Source organism: Notamacropus eugenii, chromosome 7, assembly GCF_028372415.1.
Source record: "Notamacropus eugenii isolate mMacEug1 chromosome 7, mMacEug1.pri_v2, whole genome shotgun sequence".
Classification (NCBI taxonomy): Eukaryota; Metazoa; Chordata; class Mammalia; order Diprotodontia; family Macropodidae; genus Notamacropus; species Notamacropus eugenii.
Genome location: NC_092878.1, coordinates 66,043,646 through 66,066,902, shown reverse-complemented (window position 1 = coordinate 66,066,902; position 23,257 = coordinate 66,043,646). Strand labels below are relative to the sequence as shown.

The 23,257-nt window shown below is 38.4% G+C and overlaps 1 protein-coding gene across 2 annotated transcripts in view; it reads left to right on the top strand.

Moving 5' to 3' along the window:
* STON2 (stonin 2) overlaps window positions 1-22,578 on the top strand; it is a 186,580-nt gene extending 164,002 nt beyond the window's left edge. For both annotated transcript variants that reach the window (XM_072622923.1, XM_072622922.1), the window contains 2 exons: window positions 7,929-8,131; window positions 15,263-22,578. In XM_072622923.1, coding sequence (XP_072479024.1) covers window positions 7,929-8,131; window positions 15,263-15,346 — 287 coding nt within the window. In that variant the 3' untranslated portion in view covers window positions 15,347-22,578. The remainder of the gene's footprint in view (window positions 1-7,928; window positions 8,132-15,262) is intronic.
* Window positions 22,579-23,257: the final 679 nt, after the last annotated feature.

Sequence of the window (23,257 nt, the reverse complement as noted above, 5' to 3'; positions counted from 1 at the left end):
AAATTCCAGATTCCCTCCTGGGAAGGAAGTGATATTATGCTATCCATTTTACAGTTAAAGAAACTGAGGTAGGCAGAGGTTAAGTGAATTGCCCAGGGTCACACAGCTACTAAGCCTATGAGGTGGTCTTTCTGAACTTCTGGGTTCCAAGAAAATTCCAACAGAAGCATCTTGGGGAGGAGGAGGGGACAAAGCTATGTTTTACATAAGTAAATAATTGCCAGTGATGACTTAGAATCTGTGTACTAGATGTGGCTGAAAAAGATGACTAGCCTTCCTTTCTGATTTGTGTCATTAGTTGGTTACATTTAGCCTGTTTTTGAGTCAGATTCATAACCAAAGAATATAAATTGAAAAGGGCTTTAGAGATTAAGTAGACACATCCATCTTTTTATCTATAAAGAAGCTGACACCCAGAGGGATCATATGACCAACTTGAGGTCACATAGCTAGTGAGTGGCTGTATGGATTCAAATCGAGGTCTATTGAACTGTAGCCAGTCCTCTGTCCATTGTAGAGCCCCACTGTAGAAAAGACAGCTCTTGGACTCATGGACTCTCTTATAACCAGGACCTCTTTTGCCAAATGCCTTGCTGCTATATGCATACTGCCTTGACTATTCCTACCTCCCCACATTATACCTCTTGCTCTTATTTTAGGCACAATGATCAAGTTATGGCTAATATTGGTTCTGAAAAGAGTATCACAGTTGACTGCCCTTTGGCTCTATTTACTATCCTTATACCCCAAATTCCCTTCTCTGGCTATTCCCCTACCTGTATTATATTGAAATGTAGGCTTCTTTAGGGTAGGTGCTCTCACTTTTGTATCTGTATCCCCAATACTTTTCATAGTACCTGGCACGTAGTAATAATATGTGGTACTTTAAGGTTTACAAAGCAAATTTCATACTTTATCTCTTTCAATCCCCATAATGAGGAAACTGAGGCTAGAGAAGAGATTAAATTGCTTATGCAGAGTCTGAGGCAGGGTTTGAGCTCAGGCCTAATTCCAAGTCTAACACTATCCACTATGCCACCTAACTGACCACTATATCATGATACATTATCAGTTTGGTTATTGTGGTAACAACCCTGTGAGGTATCACAAAAGAAGGAGCTTATAATTAGTAACTGACAGAACTAGACCTTGAACCCAAAGCTTCTGACTGTCCACTACACTAAGCCAACTGAGAAATTGGGAGAAAGAGATGATATTCAGAAAGCACACTTAAGGGGCTTTAACTCCCATCAGATAGTGAAAAAATAGGACATAAATGATAAAATTATCTGTTCAGACCCAGATAGTCTAAAAAAAGGGATCAGAAGTGTTGAAGTGAGACAAGGAAAGCAATGACCTGCTTGAAATGTCTGTTCCCCCCATTCCCAGTCCTAGTGATACCTAATGAGATGCCATCTTGCAAATCATTAGCAAGGTACCTTACAGTGAGTGAGCCCAGGAAGCAAGCTGTCAGGCAATAATTTCAGGCCTTGGAGTCTCTTAAAATCAGTTACCTTCCTGGTTTATGTTAAATGTGGTGCTTCTCTGTAAGATGTTCATCTGTCAGTTAAGAAGTATTTTACCACGGCCATAATTGTTGATAATCTTCTGATTTATTATAATAGCTAATATTTATACAATGCTTTGAAGTTTACAAAGCACTTTATCAATATTAACAAATTTTGTCCCACATGTCTCACAACAATCCTGGGAAGGAGATGATATTATTATATCCATTTCACACTTGAAGAAACTGAGGTAGGCAGAGGTTAAGTGAATTGCCCAGGGTCACACAGCTAGTAAGTCTGTAAGGTTGAATCTGAACTGAGGTCTTTCTGACTTCATGTCCGGCACTCTAAATGCTGTATCACTTGGCTACCTCTAGTATATCTTTTCTGCCTTGTCAGTTAGGTAATGATGACCTACAGAGAATTATACTTTCAAAAAATCCCAGATTTGGAAATGAACTCAGAGGGCTTATAATCCAACATTATAAAAGTAACAGATGGGAACAGGCAACTGGCGTTCTACAGCAGACCACATCATTATATTCATAAAACTGACTGAAAAGAACAGATAATAGATAATCTCACTGTTTATTATTTCATTAACAAAAAATACATATGATTTGGTGGAGTAAAACATGGTATTAAGAGCATGCATATGTAAAAATCATAGAATATCCCTTGAAAGCAACACTCTGATTATAAATGACAAGTGAAGTATAAAATGGAAACTTAGTTTGTCAGAGGTGTGGTCACTGTCATGAAGAATGTCCAGTGCTAAGGCAACGGAAGAGATATTCCCTGCAGTTAGTAATGTTCCTCAGGTGGTCCTCTTAGTAGATAATATGGCATATCAAAGTTCTACCACATCAAAGTACCTTCCAAATGAGATCAATCGAAAAGCCCATAATAACTTGAATTCCACCTATTTACATAAGACAAAGCAAATGGATAAATAATACTGATTGTCCATATCTGCAGTTGAACAGGCACCCTCCATGGCTGGCCTATTAGTGTACATCATTGGACAGACACTGCAAGTAGAGAAGGTGCTAGGCCCAGAGTTGAAAAGGAGAGTGAGTTGAATTGTTCTTGAGAAAGGATTCATTGAAAGACAGAATGAGATGCAGTCTGTATGACTGGTGGTAATACTAGTTGAGGTCACAAATCAAAGCCTCATCTCGTTCTGAGCTTGAGTGTTTCTGACACTGTTCATAAAGAACTGTGCGACATTTTTTCTCATCATTCATTGCCTACATTGGGCTTCCATTTTTTCATACACATCTCATTAAAATCTATTTTGGTCAATGAGTTCCCAATGACTCCATTTTCCCTTTTCTTCCTCATTGGAATTATTTTCTATTTGTGACCATAGAATTTCGTTCTTGAGAACTTTATCTCTCTCTGAGATTCTTTTCTCTCGTATTTTAGTCCATAGAATTCTAGTTATCCCTTCTCTGAACCCTTTTGAAGTCTGCTCTCCAAAAGCCTAAAGTACATGCCAAATTATGTTCAGCTTTCTTCTTTTCTTTCCCAGATTGCAAAAACTGATAAGGGTTTCCATCATTCATAACTAAGCAATCAGCTGGTATTTCTGACTATACCTTTTTGGTCAGGATTAGGTTCAGATTAAAAGGTGCAGCTGTTGCTTCCTTCACATTTTGAAGGATGAAATGATTGTAAATAGAGAGAGGAGACATTTTGAGGGGAGAGGGAGAAAGATGGGGGGGGGGAGAGAGAGAGCAGATGTCCACATAATTGAATTCACCCATCACTACTAAGTTATACCTCCATGTGAGGCTTTTATCTCTTTTCTAAATTCCTCATATCCAGGTGGTCTGGGCAAGATTTCTTCTGTTTTTGCCTCAGTTGAGTTTCACCTAACTTTACGGGGACCTCTTAAGATTGCAATAATCAGGTGATAAGATACCTCAAGGTTCCAAACTACTGCTAGCTCCTACCTCATTTTTCAGCATCTTTCTAAATCTACTACTTTTTAAAACTTCTTCCCATCCTAGTCCCCAAAGAACCTTTGGAAGGATAGTATTCTTTTTGTGTCATGGACCAATGTGATGAAGACTATTGACCCCTTCTCTGAAATTTTTTTAGTGCATAGGATTACAAAGGAAGCCAACTATAGTTATCAGAACATTTAAAAAAAAATAAGATCGTGTACTAAGTTAAGAGCCTCTGCTTTATTCTCAATTAATTCTCAGCAAGCATGAATGTTACCCTTAACAGTACCCTAACAAATGGGTTTTTTTAAATTTCTTCCTTGAATAGGAACTAGAATTCTAGTTTCTGTCAGACCAAATAAGAATTGAGAATAAACTCTCTCTGTTTCTATTAGGAAAAGGTACGTCAGTTAATCCATGTAGTGTTGCTAGCATTATGAAAGCTGAAGAAAACATACATCCTTCCTTCCTAATTTTTGTTGTTGCGGTTGTTTAGTTGTTTCAGTCATGTCTGATTCTTCATGACCCCATTTGGGGTTTTCTTGGCAAGGATACGAGAGTGGTTTGCCATTTACTTCTCCAGCTCATTTTGCAGATGATAAAACTGAAACAAACAGGACTAAGTGACTTGCCCAGGGTCACACAGCTAGTAAGTATCTAAGGCTGGATTTGAACTCAGGAGGTGAGTCTTCCTGACTCCAGGCCCGGCAGGTACTCTCCACTGTGTCACCCAACTGCCCTAATAGCAATGGTTTTACTAAGTAAAAAGATGGCATGTGCTACCTGTCATAATCATAGTGTTAGACAGTTTTTCTTCATGTTTTGAGGAAATATGCTTTGTGAACATTGGAGGGTTGTATTGGGAAGTGTCTGTTGTTTCAGAATAAAACACATTAAAAAATATGAAATAAAAAAGTAGACTGAATTTGGACACTAATTCAAAAATAATTGCTAACATTTAAATAACACTTTATGGTTTTAAAGCACTGTCACCCATACTGTTTCATGCGATACCCAGAGCTAGCTGTGACCTCAAAGAAGTTAAATAACTTCTCTGCATCTTTTCTCATATATGAAAAAGGGATAATAATACTTTCACTTAGTCAGCACTTAGCACTGCACCTAGCATGTATGAGACACTTAAAATGCTAATTAATTGACTCACAAGGTTGTCATGAGGAACGTGTTTCAAGAAACCCAAACCATAAAGCATATAACTTTATTATTATTATTATTATATCTGTTTTACAAAGAAAAACTGAGGACTAAAGCTGTGAGGTAATTTGGCACATCTTGGCCAGCTAGCTAACTGGTAGCAGAGCCAAGGATCCTGTCTCCTAGTAGATAATTCTTTCCATTATACAAGTGGTTCTCAACCTTTTCAAATATGAGGACACTTTTTTAATCTCAGAAAATATACCATACTTCTTATTCATCACAATGGCACTATTGCTGCCCATTGAATGAGAATGTACATAATGATAATTAGCTGTTATGAGTTCTACTGTTTGTAAATGATTTTATTTTGTTAATCGTGGCAGCATCTACATATATTTGAAGCTTGCAAGACATTACTTATTCGATCTTTAAAAAGTACATTTGTAGATTTATTATCCTGATTCATTTAATGAGAAGAGATCCTTTGTAATAATTCTTCAAAACCACTCCACTATGCTACTACCATGCTGTTACTAATCTGTTCATCTACTAGTATTGAAAATAATGTATTTTTCCAGCTCTTAGGCATTTTTTGATACCATGCCAGCCTTAATAGCTGCTTACCTATGTATGCAGCACAAGTAATAATTTGTGCTCAACATACAGAAAAAGGTTAGATTATATTAATTTTACCACCAGTGTACCACATTGTAGAACAAGACGTGTTTTTTGGGAAAAAAAATGTAGAATGATCAATTGTTTATTTATCCCATAGTATCATGAGCTTAGAAGAGTCATATTTTTCAATCTATCTGCAAGTATGCAGTAGAAGTACTTATAGAAAATTATTTTTTCATTTGCTAGGGAATCATAAACAGACTCCCTTATTTTATACATATTTGGCCATAATCTAACATCAGTGCAACATCTAATAGCTACATTCTAATGAATTCATTTTCTGAATGTTGAAACTTACAGTTTTATACCTACCCTTCTTCAGTTTCCTAAGGACTGAATCAAAGTTTTCCAAGTAATTTCTCCAAGTATTACTCATTATAAACACTTTTGAGATATTTTAAATATGTGAAATGGAGCAAAACAAATACTTCACCAAATAATATTTTCCTTGGAGAGCGGGTGTGTATGTTCTCCATTTCTGAAATTAAAAAGCCCTACTCAGACCAATAGAGATAACTAGGATCGTTTGCTTTGGGAATGTGAGAATGGGCAGTTCCAAATTTCTGTCTCCCAGACAAATGAATTCATACCCCTGGGTGGACAGATTGGGGAGGGCAGTGAACAGTTTTAAGTCAAAGCCCCTTTTGGAAACAGCATGGTTTACCCCTTGGATCCCAAACCTTTAGCCTGCTACTCACTACTGCTATGTACTGACCCTACACCAATGTCAGCTTGCTGGCTTTTCAGATCTTCACCTCATTTCTGGTCTCTAGGCTATTATTCCTTATTCCTAGATCCTGGCAGGAATAACTTCTAACTATGCCCAAGTATGATGGGTCATGGAAGAAAACTAGCACCTAGACTTTTAGTGTCGGTCTCCCTCCCCCATCTCCACCCCTGGTGTTTTACCATGCACATAAAAGAAAGCACAACTCAGAAAAAGGAGCATTGGACTGAGAGTCAAAACACCTGAGTTCAGTCTTTATGTCTCTTTCAAACTGCGTGGCCTTGGACAAATCACTTAATGTCTCTAGGCCCCAGCGAGTTGGATTGAAGTCTCTTCGACCTGAGTTCTTTGCTAAAATTCTATTCTGGGGCTTCTTTTGTTAACTGCACTTCTTAGACTCTCAATTCCTTCAAAACTCAGCTCAAGTATCATTTTCTACATGAAACTTTTCCTGATTCCTCCATCTGTTATGGTTCATCCCTCCCCAATTACCTCATATTTATTTTACATAATTTTGTGTATGTGTATTCTCACCAAATAGTACGTAAACTCCTTGAGAGCAGAAACCATTTTCATTTGTCATTGTTTCCCTAGGGCCTAGGGAAGCATCAGAGCTTAGTGACAAGTGAGCTGGCCTCCAAGCCAGGTACACCTGAGTTCAGGTCTCTTCTTTGATACATGCTTCCCATATGACCATGGGCAATTCATCTAGATCCAGGCTACTTTATGAGTTATAAAGGAGGTGCTGATGTTCATTGGTGGAGGGAATTTCCTCCCCTAAGAATTCCTCTATATCAGGAAAATCACAGTTTCCATCCAGTCTCAGTCCATACCACCTAGCATTGAATTCTTGAAAACTGAGGCCACCAGCAACTCAGGTGCAAGCTCTGGCAAATCCAGCCTAAGTCAAGAAACAGATAGTGGCCTAGTCATGCACAAGGAGGCTCATCCCCAGTTTGTTGACCACTAGGTGACGATTTTTTTTTTGGCCACAGTAATTCATAAAACCGCCTACTAATGTATCTTTGCGTGCTTTGTGAATATATAATTTAGGATCATATGATCATAGATTTATGGACCTCAGAGGTTATCTAATCCAACCCCTTTTATTTTATGGATGAGAAAACTGAAAGCCATAGAAGGTTGTTATTTTCTTGAGCTCACTCAGGAAGTACATAGGATCAAAGGATCTAGGATTCAAACCCAGGTCCTAGTGATCTTCCATCCCATAGTGCCTTCCAAAATCATCCACAGAAGGAAACCCACCCTTTTACCCCATAGAGCTGTCTGTCACTGATGCTTTATTAGCTGCTGACTCCTTTTATTCCTTTCTCCTAATCTTACAGCTCTTGCTCCTGTGTATTTGTGCTATGTTCCTCTGTCCATCATGTCACAGGCATGTGGAATGACCTCTTTCTTCAGACCAGGGCTTTATTACTAGGAAACCAAGTTACTGTAATCAGATAATGTTACATCAAATGGTGTAGGACATACATAGAGCATGACTCGCAGCTGAGACAACCTCTCTATTTACTGTCAAGGACTTCTCTTGAAATATGTGTAGCTATAAAGCCTACAGACAGTCCTCAAGTTGCTCCTACTTTTAAATTGGCTATTTAGAGTTGTTCATGAAGGAGACAGACAGATACCCTGGAAAAAATGCTAAATTTGGAATTGAAGACCTGGATTTGAGTCCCTTACACTGTCCCCACTGGTTCTGTGTGATCTTGGACAAATTACATCACTTCTTGGGAGTTCAGTTTCCTTATTTGTAAAATGGGAATCATGCTTATACTCTCTACTTGCAGAATTGTTAAAAAGAAAGCGTTTCATAAACTTAAAATGCTAAGTTCAGTTATTATTAATTGAACATTGGATCTCTTACCTCCATTTTTCTTTCTCTAGCTTCTGGCCACCCTCACTGCTTCTTCTGCCACCTTGAACTTGGTTCTGACCGGGAAGTGCCTTCCAGATTTGCCCATCATGTAAATGTTGAGTTCACCATGCCAACCACCTCTGCCTCCAAAGCCTCTGTCAGATCCATCTCTGTAGAAGACAAGACTGATGTCAGGAAATGGGTCAACTATTCTGCACACTACAGCTACAAGGTAGCATTAATTTGGGGTTGATTCCTAGAACATTTCTAGATGCTTTTATTTGTTTTCCCACCACCACTACCCTTTCTTTCATAAGAGTCTTATCTACTTCAAGGCCTCATCATGCAGTGGAGGGGTTGACCCTAAGGTTCTTGAAGGCTGTACCTATCGAGCACAAAGAGGTGCTATCAAGCTGAAAATGCTAATCTGTGGGTCTGCCTTCTGAGGACATCTCCCCTGGATAGTAGCTTCTTTATTGGTCACCCTGCCTTAAATTTCTCTCCACTTTAATCTAGTCTCCAAATAATGTCCAAAATGATTTTCTTCAAATGCAGATCCTACTTAACAAACTCCAGAGGCCTCCTCTTGCCTTTAGAATCAAACACAAACTCCTTGACATATCTTTTAAACCTTTTGCAATTCACCTTCCCAATTTTATTATATGTTACTCTCTCCTTCCTGCTCCCTACAGTTTTACCAACTCCTTCTGTTCCTTGTACAAAATACTGCCTCCCATCTCCATGCCTCTGCAATGGTCATCTCCCATTCTTGTAACATTCTCCCTTTTCACTGTACTTGTTAGAATCTCTTCTTTCCTTCAAAACTCAGCTCAAGTATGACTTTCTATGTGAAGCCTTTCTTAATTCCTCCAACTGCTACTGCCAACCCCACACCCTAAAAAAATTACCCCATATTTATTCTGCATATAAGTATAATTAATATACAAATATATAATCTTATATATGATATGGAGATATACATATGTATGTATGTATGCATATATATATATATTATGTATGGGTATAGATTTTTTTATATGCATGTTTTCCACCCTTATGGATGGGTTAGAATGCAGATTTCTTGAGGGCAGAGGCTGCTTCACAGTGATTAGAGACTTCATCTCAAAGCCAGGATCACCTGAGTTCAAGTCTCATCTTTGACACATATTGGCTCTGTGACAATATACAAGTTACTTAGCTTCTCAGTCCTCCTCTGTGGCTATACATTGCAAAGAAAGTGCTAACCTGCATTGGTAGAAGGAGTTTCCTCTCCCAGAACTTCCCTAAGTGAGTGATATCACAGGTCCAGTTTAGTCCCTGTCACAGGGCAGTCCCAGTCCCTATCACCAATGTCTAACAGAGTGTCTGACACATAGTGGGAACTCAAATGCTTCTTGACTGATTTAGTGATTGACTAGTCATGCGAAGTTCACAAAGGCTCAGGTTAGTAAAACTTTTTGGCTATGACAACTCACTGAGGTAGGTATTAAGGAGTAGAGGTTTTTGCCTGTCTGTATCAGTGGAGGGACTTACCTGTACCAATGAAATCAAGAGTGATGAAATTGAATTCTCCCAGCCTATATCTCTTCCTCCTCTTCCTTGCTACAAATGACAGATGGGGAAATCTGCTTTCATACTGTAATAGTAGATTAAATGGAATAGAAAAGAAAAAAATGAAAATGACAGATTTCATTAAAAAAGAAGGTAGAGGGGGATTAAAAATTTTCTGTATTTGTTATCCACAATACTATATTTTGTATGCACAAAATGTATTCTCTATAAATGCTTTTTCAATTAATTTATCCATTCATGTTTACTTTTGCCTTCCCATCATTACCAAAGAAGAAAGAACAGAGGTATGGTGGAGGGAATATTTGAGGTTTCTGATATAATTTGTGCTGCAGAGAAGAGGAATTTGTGGCAGGCAAGTTAGGGAATCCAAAGCCAAAGTTGTTGCTGCAGGGGTAGTTGTTGTGAACCTGAGAATAAAGGTAGGAAATGCTCAGTCTGCCCCATTTGGCTTGCCATCGTTAACAAAAACAAAAGTGAATAGTTAAAGAAACTTCTTACATAGCAGCAAAGCCATGAAGAAGGAGAATAACCTTATTATGGCTTTCTGGTTTATACACAAAGGCAGGATCTTATCTGACAGATTGGGTACAAGATAGTAAGAGAATGATTTCCTAAAGGGAAGAGGAAGTGTTTATTTAAGGAATAGAAGGCATAGTAAGCTATAACTATTCCTTACCTTTGCATGATACTTTTTTCCAAAGTGCTTTCATATTATCTCATGTTTCTGATGCCAAATTCCCTAACTACCAAAAAGAACAAGGGCTCCCTCTTGTGGGATGTTTTTTTCAACCCTAAAACTCACAAAAGTCTGTCCATATATCAGCTGGTCCATGTATTTTATGTTATTGCACTAGAGCCTGAGTATCATAAAATACCAAGGATATTGATCAAAATTCCAGTATACTCAAGACCTACTCTAGTGCCTTTATCTTGATATGGAGGTGTCCCTGAGTTCTCCAAGGCTCTGCTGGCACAATATAAAGTCTGGTATGTCCTACCAAGCTGGAAAGATCTTCCACAACAAGTCAAACAATGGGCAAATGTGAATGTGTCATCTAGGGACTAGTCACACAGCGTTCAGAGACTCATCACCAGAAGGCTGGAAAAAGGCGATGAGTATATTCAGCTTCAGAAAAGCCTGATAATCTTAACACTAAGAGGTATATCTACCCCACTGAAGTCACACATCCTTGGAGCTGCCATAAAGAACAGCCTTATGATGATATCCTAGTATTATAAACGTTATACCATTTGACTTAACAAAAGTTCTCACGACATCTTTGTCTCTTTCACAATATGACTCCCTCATAACTTTTACCATGTAAGTATAAAGCTTCAGGATTTTGTAGAAAACATGGGCCAAGTCACCATATAACTTATAGTTCAGAAGTTTGATTTTTTTTTTTAAAGGCAAAGAAAGGGCTTGAGATAGAAGAGTAAACTATTATCAAATGAACCCAAAATGTTTTACTTTTTTAATCAGACTTTAATATTTTCATTTTAAATAGATTTTGGATCAAGGCTCTTTGTAAGGAAGGGTCTTTATAAGACCACCAGAACAATGGTCTTTACAAAGGGTGGAATTCTTTTAAATGTAACTTCCTGGGGAAAAAAAGAGGCACATGATAGTTGGCCTGTGATCAGAATGATCCTGTGAAAGTGAATTTTCTGCCTGTTTTTTGTCTTAGGTTTTCCCTTTCTGTTTCTTCGGAGAAGGCAGTTTTATAGCTTTAAAAGCATGCTATTCTTAAATACTGAAATTCAGATTTGTGGTTACAAACTCTTCTACAGTCCCTGACCTTAATGAATTTATGATCTAATTAGATCAGAACTTCTTAGAATTATAGAATATTGAAATTAGAAAGAACCTTAGGGATCATCCAGGCCAGCACCTTCTTTTATAGAAGAGAAAGCTGAGGCCCAGAGAGTTTCTATGTGACTTCCTCAGTTACACAGTAGTAAGTAACACAACCAAGAGAAATGGAACTTTTTCAACTCTGAGAAAATTGTTCATCCTCTTCTGTGCCATGGAAAAGAGGAATAACCTAATAGCTTTTGTAGGAGAAAAATTTTATTATGAAAATTTAAGTTTTTCATGTCCCCCTCCCATCACCACTTTTTTTAAAGGAGAAAAGCTAAGTGACATTTGTAAGAGAGTGGTTTGTTTTCAGGCAAGTATTTCAGAAAAGTCTCTCTTTTACAAATAAACCTCAAAAAATATGGAGTCTGGGTGATATATTGATGCTGTGAGGGCTTACTCTCTTATCACCTAGATAAACTGGCTAAGAGATAGCAGAAGGGACCATAATTATTTCCTTAAGTCCCCCCTTTCCCTGCCCAGTCTTGATCTGAGAAGCATGGACTCAGTGGAATTGGAGTTTTATTTTGATTCCCTTTATGTAGTCTTTTAGCTTTTAATCAAGGCTTATTAATTGTACTAATGGCTTTGAAGTTATGTTTTTTATCCCTTGCATTAGATTTGTAATAATAAAAACTTTTCATTTGTATAACACTTAACATTTTACAAAGTACTTTCTCATACATTATCTCATTTGAGTATCACAATATTATGAGAATCAAGTGGGCTCGAGGAAATTTTACTCTACCTAATTTACAGATGAGGAAACAGGCTCAAAGAGATCAGCCATCTTACCCAAAGTCACCCACTTAGTAATAGTCAGAATCAGGGTTCATATCTAGATCTTCTAGTACTAAGTCCAGGGCCCCTGTTTCTGTACTCTGCAACCTTTCATGTGCTTTGTAAAATACTAGAATGGCTAACACTATGTGAGAAGAATGTTACTGATGATTTTCTTCAATGGGCTATCATGCTTGGGTATGTTCAGTTGGAGGTAATTATTGCCAAGATGCAAGAATAAGAATCAATTACTAGAGCTTAGTGGGGGAAAGAATTAAAGATTTTAGGGCCAGGAAGTTAGAAAAGGACCCATGGAGTGGTCGGGTGACAGTGGTAGATAGCAGACCAAAGGTCTCGTGTCTAAGAGGTCAACTATATTGGAAATAGTGATGATGGTAGCTAATATTTACATAGCACCTGCTATGTGTCAGGCACTATGCTAAGTGCTTGACAAATATTATCTCATTTCATCCTCACATCAACCCTGGGAGGTCGATACTGTTATTATTCCCATTGTGAGAAAACTGAGGCAGACATAAGTTAAGTGACTTGCTCAGGGTCACACAGCTAGTGTCTGAGATTGAATTTGAGCTCGGGTCTTCCTGACATCAGGCTCAACACTATAACTACTTCATTGCAACCTACCTCCCTCTTTCCATGTTCATCCCATGTACTGTCAATGCAACATTCACAGTGCCAATGGCAGCTATGAATATGCTGGCACAGTTCTGAATCACAAAATATGACAGACTCTCTGCATGAAAGACACAACCAAGACATTATTCCAACACCAGAAAGCCGAATCCCCAAACCAGAAAACCAAATCCATCACAGTAACCCAGAAATCTGTACACATTATCAGGCCTTCCCATAAACAGACACCCTCAAGCAAAATGACCTCCCCTCACCCACAGCCAGCTTCCTGCTTCCTCTCTCTCTCTCAGCTCAGACTGGTCTAACCCAGCTCCACCTCTTTCTACTCCATCCCTTCATCAAGGTCCTCTCACCACAGGCTTCATGTGACTCAAACTCATGTGACTTAGGTTTTCATGTGACTTAAGCAGGTCACATAGGACTTTTAATGAATGGAAAAGATCTTCATTAATACATTAATTCCATTAAAAATATATTAACAATACACCCTGTAAAAAGGTTATAGAGATCAAGACAAAGGGTCTAGAATTCAGGAAGTTCCCAGAGAAGAGTTGTAGTACCAGTAACCAAAAACAAAGAAATAAATTTGCTCCTTCATAGTTCAAGGGAAAGAAGATTGGACTTGGAATAAGGAAGTCTACCTATTATAGCTTTAAGTTCCAACTTATTAGTTAAGTCATTTACTAGTTGTATGACCTTGGGCAAATGACCTAACTTCTTTGGGTCTCCATTTTCCCATTTGTGAAAACCGAGGATGATAAAATTTATACCTCTTATCTCACAGAATTATTGTGAGGAGCAAATGATAGAATGTATGCTAAACACCCCCACCCCACCCTACCCCCGATAAATGGAGGTCTTCAAGTGGAGATTAGGTGACCACTTTGGGGTATGTCCTAGAAGGGATTCCTGTAAAGATACAGGTTGGATAGAATATTTGCTTTATAATAACCAAAGAATGATATACATGTGAGTTGTTGTTATGGAGAGAAAGGGGAAGAAATTATTTGCCCTTCAGCCTGCCTTTATGCTTCTGCCTGGGTATTGAAACCCTGAGTCCACAGGAAGGAGCTACGATGGTTTTCAATGAACTCTGATACTGGTTGAGGCAGAGGTAAGCAGGTTGGAGCTACAGAGGTGTTTTAATATTGAAAACCACAGTTTGCCTGTCAAAAGCATAATTGGATTTCCCTTCCTCTGGGTTTGTAGGTTGCTCCTACTTGGCCTCCTCATCTGCACTATCCTTCTGTACTAGGTCTGCCATTTTCGGCCCATGTGGCCTTGGATAATTCATTTAACCCCTCTGGGCCTCAGTTCCCTCATCTTGTAAAATAGGGAAGAAGATTTCCAACTAGGTCACTTCTAATTTCCCTCTCAAATCTAAATCTATAATTCAGTGGTTTCCTCTTCCCCCCCCCTCCATTCCCACTTAGATCTGTGGACTGGGTTAGACTATATCAAAGGATGATAGGAGGGGCCAAAGCCCCTTGGATATCCTGGGAAATGAACAGGGGTATAGCAATGCCCCCACCCCCAACATGCTGCCTGCTTTGTGTTCTCATCATTGGATTTAATCTGTACAACTAATCCTATCCACTGGAAAGAGTACTGGGGACAACAGAGAATCATAGTATCACAGATTTAGTCAATAAGTCACTTAACAAGCATTTGTTAATCATTTACTATTTGCCAGATACAGTTGCAAAGAAAGACTGGGGGGCAGGGTGGTCTCTGCCCTAAAGGAGCTCACGTTCTATGTACATAGAAGATCCATGTGATATAAGCATGAGGTAATCTCTGAGGGAACACACTAACAGTGGAAAGTGGAGACGGAAGGAAGGAAGAGTAGGTAAAACCTCTTGAAGATGATATTTGAGCCTGAATCTTCTGGGAAGCCAGGAGTCGGAGGTGAAGAGAGAAAGCATTCCAGGAATGAGGGCCAGCCAGCCAGTGAAAAAGCTCAGAGCTGGAACATAATGTGTCAGTCTCATTCTGTGCATGTGAAATACTGCTTGTATCACCCTAGGAAAACTTCAAAAAACTCTCCTTTTTGATACTTCAGAATAGGTATGTAAGTAAACCTTTGCCCACATTTCACCAGAAAATGAGGAAACAGCAAGAAGGCCCATGTGGCTGGATCATTGAATGGGTAGAAAGGAATAAAGCAGGAGAAGACAGGATTTTTTTAAAATGCTGCACTGTGAAGAGCCTGCAAGAGAGAGGTGGCTGTGGGAGTAGACAGAGGAGGACATGGAAGAGAGATATTGTGAAGGTAGCAAGGATAAGACCCCATAACAGGATAAAAGGGAATTTAGTCTAGTCTAAAACTCCCTCATTTTATAGATGAGAAAATTGAGGCCCAAAGTCACAGACAACCCAGGTCCAAATCCAACAAATTTCCATTATACTATAACCCCCTCAAGTAGATCTCAAAGAGGGCTTTTTCCTTTTGTTTTTATTACATTTTTTTCCTATTTAATTTATTTATTTTCTTGACAGGTGGAAATTGAACAGAAACAGAATTTGAAATCGGACTTTGAGGGAGACGAAATTGAAAATCCCAAGGAGTGTGGAGTACAGTGAACAAAACATATTACACCGAAGCAATGATGGTTTCTCATCCTGCCTAATAGAAGTACAAGTCAGTACTTTACCACAACCACTTGTCAATGTGGCGGTGTCTTGGAATTTACTGCGCACAACCTCCTGGATTTAGACAGGAAACTGAATGGTGGTTGGTTTGGCAAGACTGGTTGGCTTTAGATTATGCATTGAACATGTAGTTCAATTGACTTTGGGGGCTCACTGTCCAATTAAGCCTGCCTATCTCTCTGACTTTTGTCTGCTTGCCTTTCAGAAGTGATGTGTGATATGTAGACTGCTTTAGACATAACACCTTCCATCTCAGAGTTGGAATATTTCTCCATGATACATATTCTTCCATCACTTGTGTGAATTTCCTTTAAAAAAAATGACATATGTGTGTGTGTGTGTGTGTGTGTGTGCATGTGTGTTGGAGAGTTGGGTGGGGACACAGTTCCTGAGGGCTAAATTCACCAGGTACTAATTGCTCCATCTCTTCAGTTTAGGGAAAGTTCAGAAGAGATGTAAAACCAAGATGGCTTCCTTTCTATCTGGGCTCTCTTCACACTTTAAATCTGAACACTAAACAACACAAGATTTCAAAGACATTTTTAGTCTTCACTTTAGAAACACTTCCTTTATTCTTCTGAGATTTCAATTCCATAGACTTGTCCTTACAAGGTTATTCTCACTAGGTCATGGTAGGAATTAGAGACAAAGGCCCAAGAGAGGACCTTTTTAAAGATTAGATCAGTTCTGTGCCAGGGAATCATTTAAAAGGAAAGAAGGTTTATTTGAATAAAGTCTTTTTCAGCCCAGGCTACTAGTCACCAGTTTATATTCAAGTCATGAGAGGAACATTTTCATTGTGAGTGTGAAGCAAATACTGTTTGTATTTAGGAGAACCTTGAAAATAAAAACAACAAAAACTTTTATTTATACTTCAGAGTAGATACGCAGGTACTCCTTAATGCCTCCATTTCACTTGAAAATAATTTTTTAAAAATAATTTTAGAACATATTTTTAAAATGTAACTTACATGAGCTTGCCCAGAATATCAATAACATGAGGAGATTGTTGTTTATTCGTTTTTACAAGTCTAAAAGTAGCACAGACCTCAGTCTTGTAGAAGGAAGGAATGTTTTTGTTTTTGAATGTTAGAATCCTGGTTCTGAGGACATTGCATTTGGGACACTAAGTTTTCTCTGCACTTCCCTTACCCTTAGCCACATTCGGTGCCACTAGCATAATTTTGCCTGTCAAAAACATAATTGGATTTCCCTTTCTCTGGGCTGAGGGGGTTGCTCCTACTTGACCTCCTCATCTGCACCATCCTTCTGTAATGAAAAACATACACTGCCTTTTAACAAGTGTACAGATGGCACAAAACTGTTAGGGATAGGTAGAATAGTAAACAAATCAGATTGTTTATGATTGACAAGCTTCAAAAATGAAGCAAAATTAACTAAATCTAAAACCTCATGCTTTCAAAAAAAATTACACAAGAAGAGAAAAAATATAGCTAACCTAATAGCAATCCATGTTGGAAGAAAAAAAAATGTCCATTGTAAGGTCAGTATGAGCCAACCATGTGTCATAGCTGCTTTAAAAAGCTAATACAATCCTAGACTACATGAATAGAAAAGTCAAGGTTAAACCCTCTCTCCTGTTAGACCATACCATAAGTTACAAACTCAAGTATGTCCAGAAGGGGGCAACCAGAGCCATGCTGGGGCATGGGAGCTATGCCATCTGAAGATCAGTTGAAGCAAGTGGGAATGTTGAACCTGGAAAAAGAAATGAGACATGACTTCAAGCATTTCTGTCACCCAGAAAAGGGAATGAGTTTTCTTCTGTTTGACCCCAGGGAATAGAACAGAAAGTTCCTAAAATTATTCTGCCACCAGTGCCATTTGTTCTGGAAAAAAGAGAGACCTTTAGGTTAACTTTGTACTCCTCCTGCAGTCATTAGGATGCTATGACCCGAAGCCCCATTTAGTGCCCTTTTGGCTTGGTGCATTGTGTGTGACTGACCTAAGGACCACAGTCTTTGCAAATTATCCTTCATTTCTGATGTGCAAATTTACTGATTGCTTTGGGGGAGGATTTATACATGACTACAAAGAGCCTTCTCTGTGTTACCAGATTATAGAGAGAGACTTTTTCATTAGAACACAGATCCAGCTATTCCACAGGCTGTTAGTTTTTTTAATTCCCTTGTTTTAGATCTAGTACCTTACTCGGTAACTCAAGTAAAAGGCTAAGAAATGAACTTGCAAGGACCTGACAAAGAAGCACGTCTATTACAGGTATTTTTTTGAACCATTGACTCCCTCCTCCCAAAACTCTTACTCATAGTGACCATTTCTTATATTTTATCTCCATTTTTGCATTTTACTGTTGGATAAGGGCTTTTGCTTGACCAGTCTGGTTTTGGGGGTTTGGGGGTTTTTTTTTTTGTATTTCTGGTCACTTTCATTATTTTTTCTTTCTTCTTACACAACTGCCAGGACTCATAACACATATATGAAATATAAATAAAGACATCTTCACCTTTCAAATGTGAAATCATTTCTATTCTTATGCAGTTTGGGGTAGGAAAGATGAGGAAGTACAGAAGTTGAACTTTATTTTTCCCAAACAATTGTTTGTATTAAATGAACTCAGTCTATCATAGGACTTTAGAAAGTAAATCATAATCATTAGCTTTTTGGAGAGATATAGAGGAGATGAGGGCAGGGAGACAATAAAGAGTTTGCCTCTATTAAGGATTTTAAATACTCAAAATCTTTTCTTCCTCTTCCTTCTAAAAGTGCATTTAGCATGAAGGCAAAAGTCTCTGCCTGACTGTTTCTAATTACTGTTTAGTCCTTTCTAGAAGGAAATGGAAGCTTCATTAAGCCTCACCTGGGGCTCAACAAAAGCTCATACTAAAGCAAGAAATGCCTTGTATTTCCCAAAGGAATTCCATCAGTCTCCTCCCACCCCTTTCCATACCCCAGCACTTATCTCATATGGAAGACTGTTGTCTTTATTGCACTGTCTTCTCTGTGACTATATTCAAAAGATAATAAAAGGTAGATGCCTACTCAGTTCCAGGCCATGGACTCAATTTGGCCCCTCTTGTGTTTAGGAGAACCCAGACATCACCACGTTGATTTGAGAGATGAGCTGAAAAGGAGGGACAGTCTAGTGAGAACAGTTATCAGCCTTGGTGCATCAGTACCAGCCCAGGATGATAAATATAACTTTCTTGTCTTAGATTTTTACCTTACTAAAATAATGCAGTAGAATCTTACCTGATTTGAGTGTGTGTGTGTGTGTGTGTGTGTATTTGTGTGTACAGAGACAGAGAGTAGAGAGAGAAATAGGATGAAGTGAAACCTTTAAAAAAAAAAAAAACCAAGCCTTGAAACAATTGTTTTTCTCTTCTAAACACCATCTTTTAGGCTACTTTCAGAAGTCCTATCGATTGAGAAAGGAGACAGATGTCAGCTGCTCTAAATGTTGTATTGTAATTGATTTCTATGCAACCTGGAACAATGGAATGGTCCACACTTTCCAGAGACAGAGAAGCATTTAGAAATGAAATCTCCTTCCCTCCTACTCCATATATATGTCTTGTGTGCCTTTGTGTGGATGTGGCTATGTGGGGCAGGGGGGGAGAGGAGGTACGGGGGGGTGGTTTATGTGGAAAATCTCTAGCCAATCTTGGCAACTACATAAATGTCTTTGACCAAGGCTATCTGATTCAATTTCCCAAGCTGGTTTAGTTCCCATGCCTGTTGGTGCCAGTTCTCTGTAGCTTTGACATCTCGTAATTCCTACTCTGGTCAGGTTGGGACTTTTTGTTTGTTTTTTGTTTTTTACTGGAAAGAAAAGTATCTTTTTTATTTGGAAAGTTGTATACCTTTTTCAGAAGTTATTTATTGAAAGAAAAGGAATGTTTTGTCTCACTGGAAGCTTTACATGGAAAATGGGAGTAATGATAGATTTCATGAGGCGTGCGTATTTTAAATAATTGAAAGAGAAAAGGCTGTATAAGACTGTCAGATGCTGAAACTAGAAATGGACCTATTTAGCAAAGACAGTAGATGAAGCATGGTGAAAAAAGTTTTTATGCTGTTTATGCATCTTCAACTCTGAGGGCTAAATTTGAAGGAATAAATGTCCCTCTAGCTTCTTCTCAATTTCAAGGTCCAACTTAGCCTTTAAAGCCTCAAATCAGTAAGATTCTATTTGAATCATGTGGGGAGACCTCTGCTTTGTTCTTCTAAATTCACTTGTCCCAAAATTAAGATTGTAACCTGTTCCTTAAATATACCAGTCTGATGTGCTATTACCATGTCAGTAAAACATCATCTTAACTTTGTTTAAACCGTGTTATAGCTGGTGTTTCATATGTGGACTGGTTGTCAATCGCTCAGGAAGATATGATGGAACTAGAGAACTCCAGAAAAGCATAGCAAAATGGCAAATGCAATATAGCAGGTTTCATGAGGATAGACTCAAAATTAGGGCAAGTGGGACATAGACATAGTCACAAAATCAAAGAATATTAGAATTGTAGGCATATATACCATACACATACACGCACACACACACACATACATATGTATTAGAATATAACATATTAGAATATCAGACCCGAAAGGGACGTCTTGGAACTTTTAATCCAAACCCTTCCCCACCACTACTTGTATTTTACGGATGAGGGAACTGAGGCCACAGGGGTAATTATGAACCCAAAGCCAAACAATGACAGCTGTGCTTTTAGGCCTTGATATGGGAGTCTAGGGGCCCTGCTCTGAATTTTATAAGCTATATGACCTTGGTCAAGTCACAAACTCTGAGCTTCACCTATTTCCTCATCTGTGTGATGGAGACGCTATCCCCTCAGGGTTGTTGTGGGCTAGAAAGCACTTATGACAACTGCTTTTTTTGAAAACTGCTCTACCTATGTAAGCAAGATTAAAGAAGGATTTCATTACCTTGAGAGGTCATAAAGGCTGAAAATAATGTAGTCAGAAAAGTTTAGATAAATCCATGGATGATAATCCACTATAAATCTAAGGGAATGGTTAGTGTGCATTGTTAATTTTCAAAGACCAAAGTCTCATGGTTAACACGAGTGATTACCATATATGACACTTTACCTCCCTAGGCATCAGTATCTTCGTTTGTAAAATGAGTGGACCAAATTAAACGATGGCTAAGATTCCTGCCAGCTACAGTTTTTTATGATGCTTTCATAAAATGTCCTTTGGTGCCACTTGGTGTCCAAGACAATAGATGGGTCATGGATCTGACCCTATGTATTATTTCTTCTGTTCTTATGAACCAAGGGATTTTAAAACTATAACAGGTAGAAATTTAAAACCAGTAGAAATTGCCTTGTTCTTAAATCTTTGATTGACATTTCCTGATCCCTAACTGTTACTATTTGTCCAGGTAGGAAACAGGAAATTCTGCAGTCTATTGTTCTCCATAAGATTTTTTTAATAAGGAGAAATCGGGGGTCAGAGTGGAGTGGGGAGAATTAATTGGAAAGTAACACCTCATGAACTGCCAAAGGTAGCAGAGTAACACTGTGCCTGTGGGGACCTATCCTCTAAGCGATTGAGTAAAATATCAGAATCATGAAAATTAGAACATCCTTTAATTTGACTGAACCAGGGAAGGCCTTAATCAGGCTCTGAAAAGCCCTATCAGGCTAATATTGCCTAGCCCCAAATTATATATATACCCCTACATATATATAGCTTTTAAGATGGGGAAGGAGAGGTAAATATACTGGGTACTTTTACACAAAGAGAAAAACCAAGAAATGATCTGCCCTGCCAACCTACTTTGCCTGTCTTTTTAGCCAGGTAAAAGGGTAGTGTATCTTCTGCCTCTGTAGCATCAGGAAGGTTATGAGAAAATGAGATGTGTAGATATTAACATTCTTTAATTATTGCAAAAGTATTGCATATTATTCAAGTCTTAGAAGCTTGAATCAGAGAACCTGGGTTCTAGGCTTGTCTCAAGTCCCTAAGCCTCTATAAAATGAGAGGGCTAGACTAAATGAAGTCTGAGTTCCCTTTCAGCTCTATAGATATGAATCTGAAAATCCTTCACCCAACCAATCTCTTAGAAATATTTTTTAAACTACAGACATCTCACCAGTGGCCAGCCAAATTCTATAAAGTATTTCCTTTTTCATTTATGATGGGTTTAGGCATGCTTTGAGTTAATTTTAGTTTACTTGGAACTATTCAAATCCAGTAAAGAATTCCAGTCTCTTCTTCTCTCCCTGTTTACTTTATGCCTCTGGTGTAATCTTGGGCACCCATTCTAGCCATACTGTGATCTCATGAAGCCTTAAGCACCACAGCCTCACCTCAGAGTGCTTTAGGGCCAGCTGTGCATATACCATATAGTGTCTTAAGGGAAAGGCTCTGGGGATAATAACCAGAGACAAGCTGAAGTCCCCTCAGAATCTTTGACAGCCATCTAGGTCTAGAATTTCAAGGGTTCCAAAGTGAAACAAGTTTCTGAGAGCACTGATACAACCAAAATTGAAGCCAAGTAGACATGTAATCATTATTTCTGATGGCTGACAGATCCTGGAAGGCTGCTTTGGCATTTCCACAGGATAATCTAGAAACAGTATTCTGGTGAGGGGTCTCTTAGCTGTCTACCTCTTGCATACATCATGGTGTAGTGGAAAGGCTTTGTGATCAGAAGATTTAAGCAGGAATCCCAGCTCTACCACTTACTCCCCTGAGTGACTTCGAGCAAGTCACTTCATCCCTGACCCCCTCAGTTCCTTTATCTGCAAATGACGGGCATCTTCCTGATTTTATCTTGTCTGCAATGAATTCTAAACTGTCAGGATGGCTGCGGTCAAGGTCGGTTCAGCTGCTCTTTCGCTGTTCATCATTCATTCTCATTTAATGTAACTTCTTGCACTATTGTAATTGATTTTATGTAATAACCAGTTTAATTTTTTTATATGTGCATACATAATAAAGTCTACACACTGGCCAACTTTGTAGAAATGAACTGTTAATAAAAAGTTTTTAAAACTTACTGTTGAAATTTGATCTGGCGCTTGCATGACTAAGGGTAACATTGCATGTATGTCAGAGTTAAGGCTCATCAGTGTGTCACTGATCAGCCAGTGTTCATCCTAATGCATATTAGCATAGTAAGTGCTTAATAAATGAATGCTTTTACATTTATTCAATGATGGGTAAAATGACATGGTGTCATGTTGACAATTTTCTCAACCTAATGATTTGCTTAGTTAACTATTTGCAGTTAGATGTAAATTTTAGGCAACCCAATCAATTATTTACTTATTGTGTACCCAGCTCTGTGAGGTTACTGAAATCATATTAAAAGTCTCTGAAAAAGTTGATCATCTTGTTCATGACAGTAAAATGAAAAGTGTTGGGCTGAGCCAGAAGGTCTGGGTTCAAATCCTAACCTGCCTACTAGCATGATGCCGAGTAAGTTATTTAACATCTAAGCCTTAATTTCCTAATCTGTAAAATGGAAATAATACACTACTTTCACAAAATTTTGTGAGGAAATAGCTTTACAAACTACATAAACCAGTGTCAGTCAACTTTTATTAATTAGGCCCTTATATTTTATTTTAGATTTATTAAGCCTTTGTACCAGACACTATGGTAGGAAAGTAGACTATAAATACAAGCAAAAAAGATAGTCATTTCCCTGAAGGAAGAGAGAGGGAGAGCCAGAGAAGGTATCTGGAACTGAGAGATAGAATGTCTTGTTCATAGAATAGCCAGGAGGCCAATGTCTCAATCAAGAGTATGTGGTGAGTAGCAAGATGTATGAAGACTAGGAAGGTAGGTTGTAAAAAGCCTTGAATAGCAAACAGAACATTTGTGTTTGCA